The 18,958-nt window shown below is 42.3% G+C and overlaps 1 protein-coding gene across 4 annotated transcripts in view; it reads left to right on the forward strand.

Annotated features, from left to right (window-relative positions):
• Positions 1-18,958, forward strand: part of CDKAL1 (CDK5 regulatory subunit associated protein 1 like 1) — a 708,317-nt gene that overhangs the window by 528,777 nt on the left and 160,582 nt on the right. For all 4 annotated transcript variants that reach the window (XM_032424786.1, XM_032424785.1, XM_032424783.1 and 1 more), the window contains one exon: positions 10,417-10,479. In XM_032424786.1, the coding sequence (XP_032280677.1) occupies positions 10,417-10,479 (63 nt within the window). The remainder of the gene's footprint in view (positions 1-10,416; positions 10,480-18,958) is intronic.

Consider the following 18,958-nt stretch of genomic DNA (forward strand, 5'->3'; position numbering starts at 1 on the left):
GGTCTCGCATGGTTTCCGTGCCACGGGCACAGAATGAGCCACAAACAATGTATGAGTGGTTGACTGTGCTCCAGTGAAGGTTGGTGGGGATTTGAATTTCATATCATCTTCACATGTCACCAGTATTCTTGTTCTTTGGAGGTTTTTTTTTTTTCCCCAGCTACTTAAAACTGTAAAAACAAATCACAGACTGTGCACAGTGGTCAGCTGAATTTTTGCCAGCTCTTGATTTGGAGGCTGAAACTTGGACCCAGAGAGTCCGGGAAAGAAAATAGTACTACAGTAATCCAGATAAGAAGTAAAGTTAGCTCTCTTTTGTGGTCGGTTAGAAGGTCAGAGTGAGGATAAGTGATACTGAATTGATATTTATAGCAACTCCTGTTCTTGCTACTTTTGAGCACCAGAAGTTACCATACAAAGGAACTTTGAATGAACCATTGTGTGGTAGGTAGTACTTAGTACCCTCTGACTTTGTCTTTTTAACTTTACGGGGATTTGTTTTATGTTGGAAGGCTGTTTCTTTTCTAACTGCTTCTAATGGCTACTCATTTTGGCAACACCTCCCAGGGAAGAATAGTTCAGACTCCTTCCTTTCTCCTGTGCTGGGTCATGCCTTTGTCGCCAAAGAATGACCTTTCCTTGTAAACAAACGTTCTCTTTAGAAAATAAGGTGAACTTGATATAAGAAGATATGGCTACTTACGCTTTATATTATCAGCGGAATTAATGTAGAGTTCCCTATTTATACTTTCCTCCAGCATTTGTTGCCCAGTCAAGGACCTGCTAGGGCAAATGGTGCCCCTGCACCTCTACCACACCCACGATGAAAATGAGGGACTGAGTATTGCACCTACAATTCCACTAAGGTTATTTTAGAAACCATAAAGCCAAGAAAGAAAGAAAGAGGGAGGGAGAGAGAGAGAAAGAAAAAAGAAAAGAAAAGAATACCCACTGATACCTGCTGTGCTTGAGAATCAGTGGTGCATTTCCACATTTGCCTGGTTGGGTTTTTTTTTTTTTTTAATACCGTTAACAATGGGTGAGCAAAGTCACTCGTCCCTTTGCTAACGTCCACTCTTAGAATTCTGCTGTTTTCGTGTCCTCTGAGACATGCTTACACAGTGCACCCCGCTGTGTGGAGATTCCAAACACTAAAGAACCTGAAACGCTCATGGAATTTGCTGTAACTGGAGGGAGAGAAGGAAACTTAAGAGGATGGTCCAAGTCGGCACCATTTTATGGTCATGTCCATTGCCTTCCAGATCTTACTAGAAAGGAAGAGGTGGAAAATGTATATAGACTTAGAGCCACCTACTTTTCTTTATTTTCCCTTCTCTCCTCACAGTACCATTTCTCACAGAACACAAAAGCATTACATGTGTGCCTTATGAAGGAAAAGCAGGTGAGATTTTTGAAGTTTGTCTGTTTTGCTGAGTACGTGGGGTATTTTTGACCCCTAAACATATTTCACATCACTGATTTTTTTGTTTTGTTTTGTTTTTTACTCATTTCTGAATTTTGAGCTTCCTTGTTTTAGATGCCAGGGACCTGTTCTTTCTTCTTAGTGATCTTGAGTGATTATTATCCTCTTAGGGACACCATCCAAATATGTCCAGTATAAAAGTGAGATTGTGATTGAGTGCTGATAACGTCAAGTGCTTTTAATTAAGTTTCTGATGTTTTTATACATTGATAACAATATAAAGGTTCAGGTTTATTGAATTAGCTTTCCATTAATTTTTCAGAAGCGCTCACCAAGTAGAGAACTAAATATATATCAGCAGCCCGTTCTCTGCAGCCAAAGCCTCAGTGTGCCCCAGAGGAATTCCCGCATAGAGTTCATTTTTAAGTAAAGGAAGAGGTTAGGAAATGAGGCAAAGCTGCAGACATAATATGGAGATTAAGAATGAAAATGCTTGATAGAATGTAGAACCCAGAAAGGCGAAAGCTGAAAGACAGTGGGAGACAGAGGCTAACAGCTGGGAGAGACCTCAGGGATCGTATTGGCTAGTGGTTCTCAACTTTGGCAGCACATTGGAAAACCCAAGAGCTTTTAAGTAATACCCTTACCTGCATCATACCATGCCAGTTAGCTCACACTGGGGATCAAGAACAGAGCGCTGGTATATTTTAAAGGTTCCTCATTAGTTCCAACCTGCAACGAGGCTTGAGAACCACTGGCCTGATTCACCTCCCTCATATCGGACTCCTTGCCGCCCAAGGTCAGAGAGCTGTGATTTGCTGGGATATTAACCTCAGTCTTCTCTCATCCTCTTGCCTCCTTTGTTCTGTATGCTCCCCCTGTAATCACATCCCCTCTCCTGCTTTAAATTAGATCAGCAGGCTCATGACTCCCAAATCTGTGGCCCCCATCTCTCCTCCAGCACCATGCCCTTATATCTGACTTCCTCTCATTATCTCCCCAAATGTCTCACGGCCAGCCACTCAAACGCATTCTCTTCAAACCTGATTCACGCCCCCCGAAACTTACTTTTTGCCTGGATTCCTTATATTGGTGCAGGACACTTCTCTTCCCTTGGTTATCTGAGCCCCAAATCTTAGAGTCTCCACTGTTCTTCCCTGTCTTGTACTCCTTCCCTAACGGGTCACCAAGAGCTGTCCATCCTGCCTCTGCTCTTCCTCTATCCAGCCCACCCCCTCTCCTCGCCCTAACTGAATCTGGGATGGGGTGTTGTCCTTTTCTCTGGAACATTGCCACAGCCTCTCACACCACCTTCAGTCTCTAGCATTGCACCCTTGCTCCATCTCTAACACCACGAGGAAGCGCTTTCTGAACCGCCAGTGGGATTGTTTGTCGCATTTCTTATATTATGCGCTCTAACCACTTAGGCATCTCTCTGCTTTCACAGGGCTACTTCCTTCCTTGCTCTGGGCGCCTACACTCAGCCTACTTTCTTACAGTGTATAAAAGGCATCATCTATCTGTAGACTCAGTTCTTTTATTTCTGCTTTTATCAAAAATTGAACTCTCCAGTAAGCTATAATATTTTCCCTCTTCAACCAAATGCTGTCACATTACAGGCCGAGTTTAATAAGCTCAGCATTGCCTACCCCCTGACAACGGAAACCTGCCCCTGCAAGAGGTATAATCGAAGATCCCAAGGCAAACATCAGACCTACCTTATGGTCAGACCACAGTTTTGATAGTTAACACCTTCACTTACCTCCTAAGGTTTCCTGGCTACTTCATTTCTTACCCCTGCCTTTAGTGTCTCATTGCTTCTTGCTAAGCCTTGTCCTCACTGCAGTTCTCCTAGTTCCTGACTAGTCTCACCAAGGACCCCTGAACCCCTGAGTCATTAGTTTTTATCTTGTACCTGTGCTATTTTGGCCCTTCTGCCTCAGGATATGGTTCTCTGACTTCCCCACTAAATGCCTGTCCCTGGCAGGGAGTAACTGACCAGTTCTTGTTGCCTGGTGTTTATTTACTAGAATTTTGACTCTGGTCTCTTTTTGGAATTTTTTAGAACCTGACTCTCCTAGACACCACCTCCCTCCCCATCATCGATTGCCTTGTTGTCTTAAGTGCCCCTGCATGACACAAAGATCACCTATTCAGAACCTGCTTGCCCAGTTAATGAGTTGTCTTGGCTTCTTATCTTTTCACTCTTACTTTCCGCTGCTACTTGCCAGTCGATTGGTTAACCACTTCTCAGGCTCCCTGCCAACAAGGGGACAAGAAAAAAATAGGTGGCTTGAAACTCTCTTTTCTTAGCATATCAGTTATACTTTTATATTTAACCTGGGTTAGTGGTTGCCCTAGAGTTTGCAATATACAGTTCCAATCAATCCAAGCAAAACAAAAATCCACTTTCATGTAGTGACTTAACTTACAGGTAGTGTGAGTACCTTATAATAATAACACAATCATCTTTTTAAAAATTTTTAAAAATTTTTTAAAGATTTCATTTATTTATTAGAGTGCACAAGCGGGGGGTAGGGGCAGAGGAAGAGGGAAAAGCAGACTCCCTGCTGATCAGGGAACCCAACAGAGGGCTCGATCCCAGAACCCTGGGATCATGACCTGAGCCACCAGGCACCCGAATAACACAATTATCTTAATTTCTTTCTCCCACCCCAGTGTCATTGTCATTCATTTCACATATACATAAGCATGCATAATTGAATATATTTTTGCTATTATTGTTTTGAATAAGTTGTTACCTGTTAGATCAATTAAGAATAAGAAAAATAGGGGCGCCTGGGTGGCTCAGTCGTTAAGCATCTGCCTTTGCGGTTCAGGTCGTGATCCCAGGGTCCTGGGATCCAGCCCTGCATCCGGCTCCCTCTTCAGTGAGAAGCCTGCTTCTCCCTCTCCCACTCCCCTTGCTTGTGTTTCCTCTCTTGCTGTGTCTCGTTCTGTCAAATAAATAAATAAAATCCTTAAAAAAAAAAAAAAAGGAATAAGAAAAATAAAAATTCTTTTACCTGCCCTTATTCTTCACTACTTATTCAGTGCTCTTCCTTCTGATTCAGATTTCTGACCTATATAATTTTCCTTCTCTCCAATGAACTTCTTTTAATGTTTCTTACAAACAAGGTCTGCTGGAAGTAAATTCCCTCAATTGTTTCTCTGAGGAGGTTTTTATCTATTCATTTTGGAAGGATAATTTTGCAGGGTACCGAATTCTAAGTTGGTGGTTTTTTCTCTCAACACTGAATATTTCTCTCTCTTCATGCCAGCATGGTTTCTGAGAAATCAGATATGGTTCTTATCTTTGTTCCTCTATAGGTAAGGGATTCCTCCCCTCTTTGGTTTCTTTCAGGAATTTTTCTTTATCTTTGATTTACTATAATTTGAAAATAATAAGCCAAAGAATAGGTTTCCTTGGCATTTGTCGTGCTTGGTGTTGTCTGAGCTTCCTAGATCTGTGCTTTGTGTCTGACATTAATTTGGAGAAATTCTCAGTCATGATTGTTTCAAATATTTCATGTGTTCCCCTCTCTCTTCTCCTACTGATGTCCCCATTATGCATATTTTACACCTTTTATAGCTGTCCCACAGTCCTTGGATATTCTGTTCTTTTTTTCAGTCTTTGTTCTCTCTTCTTTTTGATTTTTGAGGATTCTATTGATACAGCTCTAGCTCAGAGATTCCTTCCTCATCCATGTCCAGTCTACTACTTGGCCTGTCAAAGACATTCTTCATTTCCATTATAGTGTTCATCTCTAGCATTTTGGGGAGGGAAGTTTGGGAGAGGTTCATTCTTTGATTTCCATCTCTCTGCTTACATTTTTCATCTGTTCTTGCATACTGTCTACATTATCCATTAGAACCCTCAACATATTTTCAATTCCCAGTCTGATAATTCCAGCACTCTGCCATGTCCGGTTCTGAAGCTTGGCCTGTCTCTTCAAATTGTGTTTTTGCCTTTTGGTATGTCTTGTAATTTTTCTTGATAGCCGGACATGATGTACTGGGTAAAAGGAACTGCCACAAATAGGCCTTTAGTAATGTGGTGATGAGGTGTAAGGACAAGGGGAAGCATTCTGGAGTCCTATGATTAGATCTCAGTCTTTTAGTGATCCTGCCTCTGTACTGTAAACAGGTTTTCTCAGTGTTTTTCCTCCCTCCTTGGGTGGAACAGGATGGCTTAGTGGGCTAAAGTTGGGTATTTCCCTTGTCAGGTTAGCTAGTCTCTGATAATACCCCAGCAGATTAGGCTCTGGTTAACTAGTTCCCCCTGAGGGCAGGCCTTGTTAAGAACAGAATACTCTGGTGTATTTCAAAATGTTTCTTTTTCCCCTCCCCATACCAGAAGCCACAGGGGAGTTTTCTCCCATATTTGTTGTGGGAACCTGGTTGAGCTCCTGGAGGTAAATCTCACGATGTTGTAGACCCCCCACTCCTGCCCCATGACTGGATCCCCCTGAAGTCCTTAACAGAGTTGTCTGCACCAAGCCTCCAGCAATGCATCCATTACCTGTCAGGTTTTCCTACTTACGCTCCAGAATGCTCCAGAAGCCACATTCCCCATATTGGTTTATTGGTCTCTCCCAGTTCTGGGGGCAGCAGTGTTTTCTGTCTTTCCCTCCCTTATGCATCCAAAAAAGAGTTGACTCTTGTCTGTTCAGCTTGTTACTTGTTAGGCTGGAGCAGTGACTTCCAAGCTCCTTACGTGGGGAACTGGGAACAGGAAGTTAGTACATTGAAACTCAAACTTGTTCTTGTGCTTCTTACCACAAAGTATCCTGAAACATTTATATTGTATTATCTACAAGTAGAGAATGAGCACAGAAAGCATTGAATTCTCTTGGGAAGCCCAGGAGAAGTTAAGCTGGTGGATATTGTTACGATTTAATTGATTATACAACCTCACCTTCAAAATACAGATTTTCATTGCATGTGAGCCTCTTTCAGATCTAACTCCTTGTATCCCTTTGATAAAAATTGAAATGATTCCATTGTCTGCAAACCCGAACTGTTAAAAATTCTCCATTGGGGCCTTTAGTTTTGTTTGGTTTTGTCTGAAAAGGAGTTTAAACTTGGATCTTAAAGGGGTCGTCAGTGTTTTCTGTTCTTGGAGTGTGAAATATAAAAGCAGTTTAGGAAACACTTCTAGGATGGAGATTTCTCCGAAATCTCAAAATTTGACCAAATTTTCAGGCTGCCTCATCTTCTAAACCCAGTTGCACCCCACATAGACTGCAGGACTTGGCCTGTGGTTCCTTTGTAATCACCTCTCATCTCTGCGGCCTGTACCCTGAGATTCATGATGAAAGGGACTCGAAGGTCCCTCGTCCAACTCCGAGAGAGATGTTTGCCATACTCACTGTACTTTGGCCACCCTTGTTCCAAGTTCATCACACGCCTTGTTCAACATGTTTACTTTTTAAACACTCAGAGAATTAATAGGTGGTTGCATGACTGAGATGTTTGTTTTAACAGGCTAAAAAGTGGGAGGTAGTTTAGAAACACACTATGATGCAATAGGAAAGTATCTAATTATTCCAATTTTGGCTCGGCTTTTAGTTTCAGTTAAAAGTGCTGATAGCAAGGCTCAACAAGTTTTGTAGCCTAGGACTCTTAGCACCGTCTGCCTATTGGAAACTGGCTCACTAGCAATAATGGCCATGCTTCTGTCCCTTGTACATGAAAGCTTCTCCTCGGCTTTAGCGCTAGAATTCAGTTAAAGGATTTCAGCATTTCTGTCGTCAGCAGTTACAGTGTGAATACAGAAGGCTCTGAAAGTCCCATGTCTACTTCAGCGTGTTCTACAAACCGACTCATAATATTCTCTGTCTGAACATTGAATGCCCAAAAGTAAAATCCTGGAAGCAAGACAGCTAATGGTTCTTTGGCCCGATGTGTTCATCCTGATGTGTTTGGGTATAGGTTATGATTGGTCCTTGAACTGTCTTCATTGAGTAGAAGGAGCAAGGAATTTTGCTGAATAGTTGTTTATTTGGTTTGGGGTCAGGGGACTATTGCCAGAAGTAGACGTGGTCCAAGATAGAGATTCGAGATCTGGGATGGCTAACTATTTCTGTAAAGGGCCAGAGAGTAAATACTTTAGGGTTAATGGGCCACAGGATCTCTGTGGGCACCACACGACTCTGCTGCTGTAATACAGAAGTGGTCATAGATACACGTAAACAAATGTGTGTGGCTGTGTCTCAGTAAAATCTTACTTACAAAAACAGGCGATAGGCTAGATTGGCCCATGGGCCATCATTTGCCAATCTCTGGATCCCTGAACATACAGTACTGAGCTATATGGATTCTGACCTCACAGGAAAAACAGCAGTAATTTCCAGTTAACTGAACTAATACATATAACCTTCAAGATTCCTAGCCAAGACTTCCCTATATTTATATATAATAGATTTGTTGTCAGAAAGAAGAGCATTTTTTTCCTCGCTGGCTTCTTTTGGGTGCTAATCCAAATTGTGTTATTTACTTGTCATTTATACCCCACTTCCTTCCCGAAATAATTTGAATTAGCTTACGGTAAAAAGCATGTATAGGTTTTAGCTGTCAAAATAGAGATATAAAACCAAAACCACATGAAAATGTCACACCAAACAACCTCTGAATATTCCGTTTCCACCGGCCAACTCAAGCTGGTAGCTCAGCCTTTTCGGGACTAAACAGTCTTTTGGACACCTCCTAAATTGAATAACGACATGCTCCGTATTTTATCTTTCCTAGCATAATTTCCTTTCTGAAAAAAATTTCACCCCATGTTTTATAGTGAGTCTTCTACCAAAGGAAACGTTAGTATCCGTCATTTTTCTTCTGATTGAAGTGTAAGCCAAGAACTGTTATACAACTAAGAGGGTACATGGAAAGGAAAGAGAAAATTATAAGCTAACAAAAACTTTGGTGAACCAGTGACCTGTTCAGAAGAGATTTCGGGGCTCTTGCAGAGTCAGGGGACTGTTCCCAGTCAGTCGGAGGCTCATCCCTGCTCTCGGGGGAAAAGGAGTGTTACGTTACTTTAGCGTTGGGATGGTCAGAAGCCGACTTTCGAGGTGGACGGAGGAGGCGGCTGGGATTTTGGCTGGCGGCAGGGAGGGATGATGTTTAGTGGGTGATGTAGAAACAAAGCCAAGTGACTTGAAGCCCTGCCAGCTCCAAAGACCATCCTGAAATAGGAAAACTGATCTATGGGCAACAGTGAGTGTGTACAGATGACTCGAATACAAAATCCTAGTTAACACTGGATTCAACTGCTTAGCCATGTGGCTGCCGAAGGCCACGTAGAGCCCAGGCTAGAGGGTCTGCTTGGATCGCTGGCCCTGGGGGAGGTGGGACAGATGTGCTCAGGCAGACACTGGAGTTTAAAGGGAGGAAGTACGGAAATACTTCCCTAGGAAACCTGAATACCAGGCAAGGATTCTTTCACAAGTGAAGACAGAAGCCGCTCAGCTACCTGGTAGTTGGATTAACAACAGCAGAGTGGGGCCAGAAGCCAGATGGGGGCAGTGTTAAGGGCAAAGACCACTCTCAAGCCAGAATTGCAGGATACGGTCTCGGGCTAACTCGACATCGAAGAAATCAGTTCTGTAACTGGCACCTGGGAAGATGTTCGATACCTGTTTTAAAGATGTTTCATCTGCTCGGTGAATTGAGAAACGTTCTAACCTGTAAATGGAAAAGAGAAATGAAGAATTTCCGACTTAGCTGCAGTCCGTTCTCTCATTCACTCTTGGAGGGAAGGCAAATCGGGGTAGGGTTTGGAGGGAGGAGGCACTTTGGTATCATCCATCAAGGTAATCAGCATGGCGTGCTACTTGATTCTGCGTCTGCACTTGTACAATTTATCGTTTCTGAAAAAAATGCACCCTGTCAAGCTGGCAAAGATGATCATTTTATGAAAAAATGGAAATGAAATGCCAAAAAAAAGTTCAGATTGCAGAAGTTTTTGGATTTCAGCACTCCATATAAGGGATTGCGGAGCTGGTTATACAAGTCCTTAAGTTTGGCAAGGATCAGTTGTGAAGTGGAAAAAGTCAGTTTTAGGACAGAGTATCCAGAATGATCCCCTTTCTTTGAAAGTGATAATTGTATGTGAAAATATGTGCACAGAAGATCTAGAGCCACGCACAGAATTTCCTGTGGTGGTTACGGTGAGTGGACAGATCTCCGTGTACGAGAAAACAAGCTGCTGCTTCCAGTCGACCAGAAGAGAACTCCGCCCTTCACTGTCACAGACACCGGGGCAGGCAGGAGGTAGAGACGGTCCTCAAGTGGCGGGTTCAGCTCGAGAAAAACATATCATTAGCAGTGAAAAGAGGCTTCTCTTTTCCTCACAATATATGAGGCTTATGTCATCATCATAGATACGCCTGTCTACGTCAGGTAAATTCCGTTATTCCTTAAGCAACTACGCATCGAGTGCTGCGTGTGAGACACCGTGCAAGGCCCTTGGGCTACACGGCAGGGACAGAACAAAGGTGGCCTCAGGCAGACAGACCCGAGCTGTGACTAGGAAGCCAGGTGAAGGTGCATTGTTTAACTGGACGCACGCCAGTGCCCAGGTCAGAGTAATAGCAGTTGGTATTACAATGAAATGGCCAGTGTCCTAAGCGTGTTTGAGTTTTCTTTCTCTTCAGTTTAGTCTCTGAGTTATGTGTTTGAAAATAGGATTTTTGAGGATGATTAGTGTTTCAACTACGAAACCTCTAGGAAAAGGTCTCCTGGCTGGTCTGTGACAACGACCCACAAAACCACCAAGTGGCTTTGATTTCTAATTGCAACCATGTGTCTCAGACTGGACCGTAGCCCCTCACTTTGCACAAGGAAGAATCTCGAAACAGTATCTTAATGCAGGTGGGTAGGTAGACAGAGATGTGGAAAGATAGATAGACAGACAGACAGACATTTAGATACCGATGCACCTGTATATTTTTGCCAGGTGTCAACTGACATGTTTGCATTTTCTTCCACAGAAAAAGCAAAGAACGAAAGATCTTTCCCGGGTATTCCATTCCTACAATCCATATGACCACAAGGTAAGAGAAGCATGTTATTCGTGTGTTGGATAGAAGTCTTTCTGAACGCAGAGCACAGTTCTCACCAGCAGACAGTGATTTTGAAGTATGTTTTCCAATTACATTTATATTTCCATTTTAGTTTGTCAGCTGTTTATTTCTTCTAAAGAAGTCAGAAAATCTTTATTTCTGAACTAAAATAATTATATTTTATTCACATTAAAATCCAGTTACACATTGTCACTGAAATCTCAAAGATGAGGTAAAGACAGATTTGGGGGTGTTATTTACTTGGTTGGCTTTTTCTTTCCAAACACTGAAGTGATGAACTTGACTTTTGAATTCGTAAAGACAGTTGAGCTAGTAATTGCCAACTCTTTGGTTTTCCATTGCTCCTGACAGAGTTATTTTCTCTAAATAAAATCCCTAACATTAGTATCTGAAATACCCGCTGCCAAAAGATTTGCCCCACGGAAGACCAGATAGTGCCGTGACTCCCACGTATTTGTCCCCCGGCTTCATAGACCCATGGCCAGTGTTGCTTCATTTACACCCCACGCTCTTCACTCCCTGTGTTTGAAGAATTCCCAGACATCTTCTTACTTATGAGCATTTCACCATATATTTGTTAAAGATGTCTTTAAAAAAAAAAACACACTTCTGACTGTTTTTAAAGAAAATGCTCAACACCACATCATCATAGGGAAATATATTACAAGATTCCTGAGATTCGTGCACAACTTCTGTATCATGTAAGGTTCCAGTAAATCTGTTAATTCGAGGTGATTTCAGAAGCGAACAAAAAATGTGCACACTTGAAATGCTAATATAAACTTAAATCTTGATCTATGAATTTACAAGGAGACATGTGGTGGGGATTTTTTAACTAGCCAAGATAAGTAGTGTGAAAACTATTTTCCTCAGTTGAGAATTACGGAGATGTCTGGATTCAGGAGGGAAAAACTGTGCCAGTTGTTCATAGAAGTTGAAGGATTTTCAGTAGCTTCTAGTGTTTCTATAGTGACCAGTTGACTTTAAGCACCAACAATCTGTGAAAGAGGTGTTTGTGCATCGTGTGACCATGGCAATATACAGTACTAAAAATGATACCATTTCACGTTGCATTTTTCAAGTTAAACCAGTCCCCTTGCAGAATATGGCAATTTATTTGAAAGAGATCGGGAAAGCCAGTAATGCCTGTCAGTAGAGAGAGGGTGCAGGTAGATAAGTAATATGCCAGCAAAGGGAGGGAGATGGGCTGGATTCCTGATAGGAGAGTTGCAGTTTTTCAGATGAAGCCATTTAATCAACATAAATGCAACAGTGGCTAAAGTTAACACTCGGGAACAACAAAAGGCTGTGACAAATCAAAGGTTTTGCCTGACTTGTCTAAATCTTGCCCACTTCTAACATTTTTATTCACAGTTAAGGGAAATTCCATTATTCTTTTATTAGAACTCTTAATGGAACTTAGCCATTTGCCGCTTCTACGGGCTTCCTCTTCATATCCTCTGTGGCATTGTATCAAAGTTACCTCGGATTATTTTGGCTTCCCTTGTGAAGGCTTCATTCCTTTGCAAATTAGTCACTGGGCAATGAGGAATTGAATATAAGTGCTAGATGGAGTTCCTTTTGATCTTTGCTTTAAGATCGGTAATAAATTATTGTAAAGAGCTAGGCTGCTTGATGAGTGATTTTTGAAGTTCCAAAGGTTTGGCCTGTTGGCATTCTGCTTCATTCTGCATGTGTAGGGACGGAAAAGGGGAAAGTTTCTTTCTCCAGCTCCATCCAGACACGTCTCACTGGGTCACTTTCAACCTTTTCTCCTGTTGATCAGTGTCCACAAAGACTAGCATCCCAGGGGCTGAGGAACGGACACTGCTTTCTCAGTCTTTTTTATTCCCCCATAAATAAAATACAAGGGGGTTGTGATTCAACTTACTTTGTCATTTTAAGTACCCAATTATATTCAAACAAATTAGCTTTCTAAGCAGATAGGTTTTAACATAGAATGTTTTGTAAGATGTGGTTAGAGCTGGCTTAAACATCTCATGCTCAGTGAGATTTCTGTAGTGATCTTTAGATTAAATATATACATACATTATAAATGAAAGCTTATATAAGATAAAATATAGGCTATCTGCAACTTGCTTTAAAAAAAGAATGCAAGGCAGGGAGTGGGTAGGATACAGTAAAATCAGACTGGCCATGTGTCGACGATTATTGAAACTGGATGATGAGTTTATGGGGGTTCATCATGCTATTCTACATATTTTCTTTTTTTTTTTTTTTAACATGATGGAAATTTTCCTGGGAGTGAATGTTGTGGTATTCTTTTCCTCTCTAGCTAGATTCCTTTTACTGTTAATTTTTCCCTTGACGTAAATTTATACCAAAGAAGGAACACTCAGCATTTCAGTGGGTTCGTTATGCTGAGTAAACTCAGAAATGCAGCTCCTCTTCCAAAGTTGGCATAATTTCCCGGGACTTCATCCCAAATTACAGTGGGTCACTTAAATGATAGCCTGGCCTGCTAGAAACTGTTAAAATGGTGGTAATTACAAAGGATAGTACACCCTTTTCTCAGTGAGTCAGTTATGTTTGCTCTTCTCTCCTCCCCAACTCCCCCAACCCAACCAAGATTGCTCCTGCCTGACCCCAGGCACCGGAGAGTGACCAGGTTAAACAAACATGTTGTTTGAGTGAGGCCAGGTGCGTTTCTTAATAGTACTCTGAAGCCATTGTTTACGTTGTACATGGTCAGTTGGGTTTCTCTTAAATGCTGTTGCAGAAAGCAAATAAAGCTTAGAGCAAAATGTGCACTCAGAATGAGTCTTAAGGAAAATACCTGATTTATTTTTTATACTCTATGACAAATTTTGCTGGAGATGGGAAGAATTTCATTTTGGAGTGTTATCTCTGGTTCCATGACCATTAAAAAAAAAAAAAAAACTGTTTTCAGTTCTTATAATACGCACTTATAGAGGATGGCTTGACTAAAGCCAATTCCCATTTTTCTGCCCTAATAAAAGGGAACATTGGTAAAGAGAATCCAAAGCAGCAGGTAGTTTGATTTTATTTTGTGCACTGTATGCTGTCCTCTGTTATTTTAATTAAACACATAATAAACATAGCTTGTAATTTCTGAAAACACATCATACTAACTACCAGGAAAGGTTACAGGTCCAGAGGTCTTCCATGTCACTAAAGTTGAATTTTTTCTTTGGCTAAGTTATGGGTAAGTAGAGTAGGCTATAATTAGAACACTTTTTATTAAAACTCTGCTTATTAGCATGTGCTTTCTGTCTTTGGCCTGAAAGAAGTATTGCCATGCATATAAAAGATGTCTCTCTCTCTCTCTCTCCCCGTCTCTATTTCCTTCCTTCCCCCCTTTTTTTCTTTCTTGTTAGATTTTATCAGAGTTATGTGTTCAGGGGGGAAATCTCAGTTTATTAGCTAAACACAGATGTTTATAATCTGCTAATGTAGAAAGCTATTATAAAATATGAAAATGCTTGGAAGGAAAAAGTACACAATTCTGTTTCAGTCTTTAGTGGTCTTTAACATCTGCGTAGTTCCGTCTCTAAACACAGTTAATCTGTGTAACTTTATATATATTCACCTTTAAAAGTGAGCCTTTAACGGGTTACTATTACAGCTTCTCTGTTTTATGAAGTGGGCATCTCATGTTCTTTTAGTGACTATTATTATTTCAATAATTTTCTACATTCGTGGACATAAATGAATGGACACACGTGAGAAGAAACGTTGTTGTGAAACCATGTTGGTGGAATAAGCTTTTTTTCTGTCTTTTTTTTTTTTTTTTTGGTGACTAGTGTTATTTTAAGAATTTTTCTACAGACACAGACATACATCAGCTAAACTATAAACAAATTCATATGTACCCCCCCCGCAAACGGCTGTGTATGGATATGCTTGATGAGTCAGCGTAGGAGCACAGAGAAAACAAACACCAGTGCTTTACACGGCCAGAGGCCTTTCGTGCAGGAGCCTCTGCCGTCCGGTACCTGGCTCCAAGGCCACCAGCCCGCCAGCCCGCCAGCCCGCCAGCCCGCCAGTCAGGACCCAGCCTGTCCACATCCTCGTTTCATTCTCTCTCCCCACATCCTTACTTCTTCAAGGCCCCCATCCACACGCAGTCCACTTTTAAAAAGACTATTTCTAACAAACAGACATGTCTGGTTTCCCAAAAAACAGTCAACCCTAGCAGCAGTCACAGAGAGGGTGGTTATGGCTTCAAGAAGCCAGAGATCCATTAAAAAGTGGCGGCATCCTAAAACGAAGGCAAGGACAGGGCCATAAGGGCATTAAGTCCTTAACAAAGGTACTCCCCGAGTGCAGCTGGCCCAGGACCACTTAATTTGGACCCAAATACCCAGAGATCCCTACACATTTTAGTAGTCCCGGAGTAAAATAATTGGGCCTAAATTACAGCAAGAAGCAGATGTTTTAGAATAGTAGAGACGTCTATGGTCTGTTTTTAGAAATAATTGCTATTTTAAGGATAGATGTTATTTATCTTGAAAACTCTTAGGAATAGCTGGTTTTTTAAGGTTGGTTGCATGAAGTATCGCTATAGAACGTGGTTTAATAACAGAGAAAGAGTAAGAGTGGTTGAACATGTGCTGGTAGTCGGGTAAAGGACCCAAAAAATGTGTGCGAGCAGAAAGAAAATGAGAGAATTCATATTCCCCCAAATTACTTATTTATATAATTACTGTAAAAATAATAAAGTATATGATATTTTTATCTTAAAGAGTACGCTAGGCATAACTTGAGTGGAAGAATTGTAAGTAATGTATCAGTACAGTGCACTTTTAAGTACAATATTAAATATACAAAAAATGCTGATATGTATTTGCATAACCCACACTTCCTAAGACTACCTTAAGCACTGCTATTAATACAAACACATCTGGGAATTCATGCCTACCAGTGCACAGTGAAATATGATTTAATAAAAAAAAAATGTAGAAAATACTGTCTGTGGCTTCATGTGGACGGAAGCACACAGCAAAAATTTATTTTAAAAGTCTCAGGGAAGGGGCTCCTGGGTGGCTCAGTCGTTAAGTGTCTGCCTCCGGCTCAGGTCATGGTCCCAGGGTCCAGGTCCTGGGATCGAGCCCCGCATCGGGCTCCCTGCCCCGCGGGGAATCTGCTTCTCCCTCTCTCTCTGCTGCTCCCACTGCTTGTGCTCTCTCACTCTGTCAAATAAATAAATAAGATCTTATCTAAAAAAACCTAAAAAAAAGTCTCGGGGGAAAAAAAGTCTTGGGTTATACCACCATCCTTCCTTCCCTGAGAGACCGTTCATCCCTGTGGCATCAAGTTTCGTAAATACATAGGTCCTACCTGGAGCGAAAGGGGCCGTTTCACGTTAGAAATCCAGTATTGATCTACGTTTCTCCATTAATCAGATTTGTCTAGTGATTTAAGATAACACAAGTCACGTTGCCCGGCATTTTCTGTTTGAAGAGTAATGGCCATTTGACTCCGTCCCAGGGCAGCCACGGTTTTGTCAAGCCTTCATTATCCCCTGTGCTTTGGGGAACATAATGTCGCAACAGAGTGCTTTGAGTGGTTCTTCTCGAGAGGGAGATGTGAATTTGGATCCCTGCCTGCTGGCCCTGTTGAGCTTCGAGCTATCTGCTGTCTGGAAATAGCATATTCGGTTTTTAATGGATACAGCACTCTACGATAGCCAGATTTGCACGGCACGTGCGGATAAAGAAACAAGTTACTGATTTGGCATGTTTATGCCATGCTTGACACAGTTCCCCACAGCAGCTCGTCCAAAGCCATTTGTGCACCTCTCCATTCCCCATCTTTGGCAAAGACTAAAAATGTTTAAAAAGTAATTCTAGGGATGTTGCTAAATATCAGGAACAATTGGATAAATGTCCGCCTGATTGAGTTGCCTTATTGTTGTAACACATGTCATTCTAAAACCACACTCAGGGTATGGCCTCAAAGCATGGGGAAGTGAGTACTTCTGTAAATAGTAAACCCATGTTCACGGGCGCCGTGAACTCTAAAAGCCAAATGACTAACTCAGCCTCAAAATAAAGGACGTGACTAAAGCGCTCCCTTTGTATAAGATCTGTGCTCCCATTTGTTAAAATGTCTTTCCTCTCAAGGTGATCATATAATTACTACCAAAGATGCAGACATGGTTCTGCTGTGTTTTACTTCAACAGCAAATGCGTCTAGTTACCCTTTTGCTTCCTGATCTGTGCCAACCTGACCCAAAGGCATTTTCTTCATTTTTAACCCTCCTCAGCTGGTGATTCAGGTGGACTAACTCATCATGTTTCCTTGAGCCTACCTTTGCCACTGTATCAATGTATTTTTCTCTTTTCCTTCTAAAATGGCATTGATCTAAAACCCAAACATTTTTTTTTACACATTAATATTGTGACTGTAACTGCAAGGATGGGAGGGGTATGGAAGCATGCGTAAATGGCAGAGATAGATCCAGAGCCTGGTGGATACCAGCATTCTGCTTTGCCAGTCACCCTGAGGACTGACAAAGACAGTGGAATCTGAGTGGACCTATTATTATTATTATTATTATTATTATTATTATTATTATTATTCAACTGTTTGGTGCACACCATGTAACTGGCACTATCCTCAAAGCTTGACATACGTGCATAACTCATTTACTCTTCATCCTGACCCTATGAGAACTCGGATTATCCCCTATTTTGCAGATGAGGAAATGGACACGGAGAGATTCTGTGACTGCTCAGGGTCACACAGCTAGTAAGTTACAGAGCAGTCTCGCTCCAGAGTCCAGGCTCATGACCCCCGTGCCACGAGTAGCTAAAAAGCCACAGTGTAAGATGCTCTAATAAAAGGTGGGTTGACAGCTTAAGCTCAGGGTCGAAGTGGCCTCTTCCCCTGCCTCTCTCTCCCCCACTTCTGAGTCAAAATTTAAGTAGGTAAACTCTAGGTGGAAAGAGGTGTGAGAAGGAATAAAAGGGGCAGAAGACAGTAGTAGGGGAAGAGCGTTGAGGACTCCATTGAATGGCCTCCTGGTAAAGCAGACAATAAAGCAGCCAAGCGGACCCTAAAAACCACCACCCTCACCTCCTTTCTCCCCGGCCCTGGTGACTGATTCACCGTCAGCCTGGGGGCGAAGATATCTTGAATAAAGCCGGATGTCGGGGCGAATATCATCAGAGACTAACAGATCAGGCTGGTCCAGCGCTCTGTTCCTCAGAGAGCCCCGTCCAACTTGCTCTCTTCCCGGACTCCTCCCTGGGGGGTGGGGGCGGGGCGGGTTAGGGCCACAGCCCAGGGCTTCCGGCCAAAGGATTGGAATTTTTTAGGACCACCACGGTAGTAGGTGTCCAAGCCAGAGAAATAGTACCCTATTTCTATTTTAGACCCCTAGTCAGGGTCTAAATCACTGAGAAAGGTTGAGGAGAAAATCATCTGAAGCCATGACACATGGACATAGGAAAAGGCCAGCAGGGCAGCTTAGAAGCAGGTTAGGGTGACGTCCTGTGCAGGTTATCCGGACCCCAGCCAGCACTTGTGACTTCCTTTTATGGGCAGGCGGGGTCGTGTTGCAGAAAATGGGAAGTTTCCCAGATCCCAGGGTAAGAATGTCGCATTTAGTAGATTACTGTCTCCCCTCCACCTCTCCACCCAAGCGCTCTCAGAAATCTTAATAATAGGGGAAGAAACAAAGTTCATAATGAAATTCTTTGCCAACATGCAGTATATGAAAGTACTGATAAAAAATAATCAAAAGAGGGCGCCTGGGTGGCTCAGTTGGTTAAGCGTCTGCCTTCGGCTCAGGTCATGATCCTGGAGTCCTGGGATCGAGTCCCACATCGGGCTCCCAGCTCAGCGGCGAGCCTGCTTCTCCCTCTGACCTTCTCCCCTCTCATGCTGTTTCTCTCTCTCTCGCTCTCTAATACATAAATAAATAAAATCTTTAAAAATAATAATAATAATCAAAAGAAAGTCTACATAGATATGGCAGTTACTGTGTCTTCAAATTATTTATCAAACCTAAAGGAATCTCCGTTTTTGCTGCATTGGTTGTATGCCCCCTCCACGGAATTCACCAGCGTCGGGAAGAAGTGAGCCAAGGGCAGGGAGAGGGACGGCCTTGTACCAAGAGCTCGAGTGCGCACTGCAGCCACCCCAGGCTTGCCCGCCACTGTTCCACCAGTCCCCCCGCTTGTCCTCCGCCATCGGTCTCTGCACCCTGTCCCAGCCCTGTCCGTGTCTCATCACCGCTGTGCACGACCACTTACCAGCCTTTCCCGCCCCCACTGGGACACGATCCGCTCAATGTGTTAGGGTTGCCAGGATTAACAAATAAAAATACAGCATACCCAGTTAAATTTGAATTTCAGATAAACAGTATTTTTTAACATAGATTGTGTCCCATGCAATAAGTGGGATGTAGTTATACTAAAAATTTATTCATGGAAAATTCATATACAACTAGGTGTTCTCT

Source organism: Phoca vitulina, unplaced genomic scaffold (genome assembly GCF_004348235.1).
Source record: "Phoca vitulina isolate PV1807 unplaced genomic scaffold, GSC_HSeal_1.0 scaffold31, whole genome shotgun sequence".
NCBI lineage: Eukaryota > Metazoa > Chordata > Mammalia > Carnivora > Phocidae > Phoca > Phoca vitulina.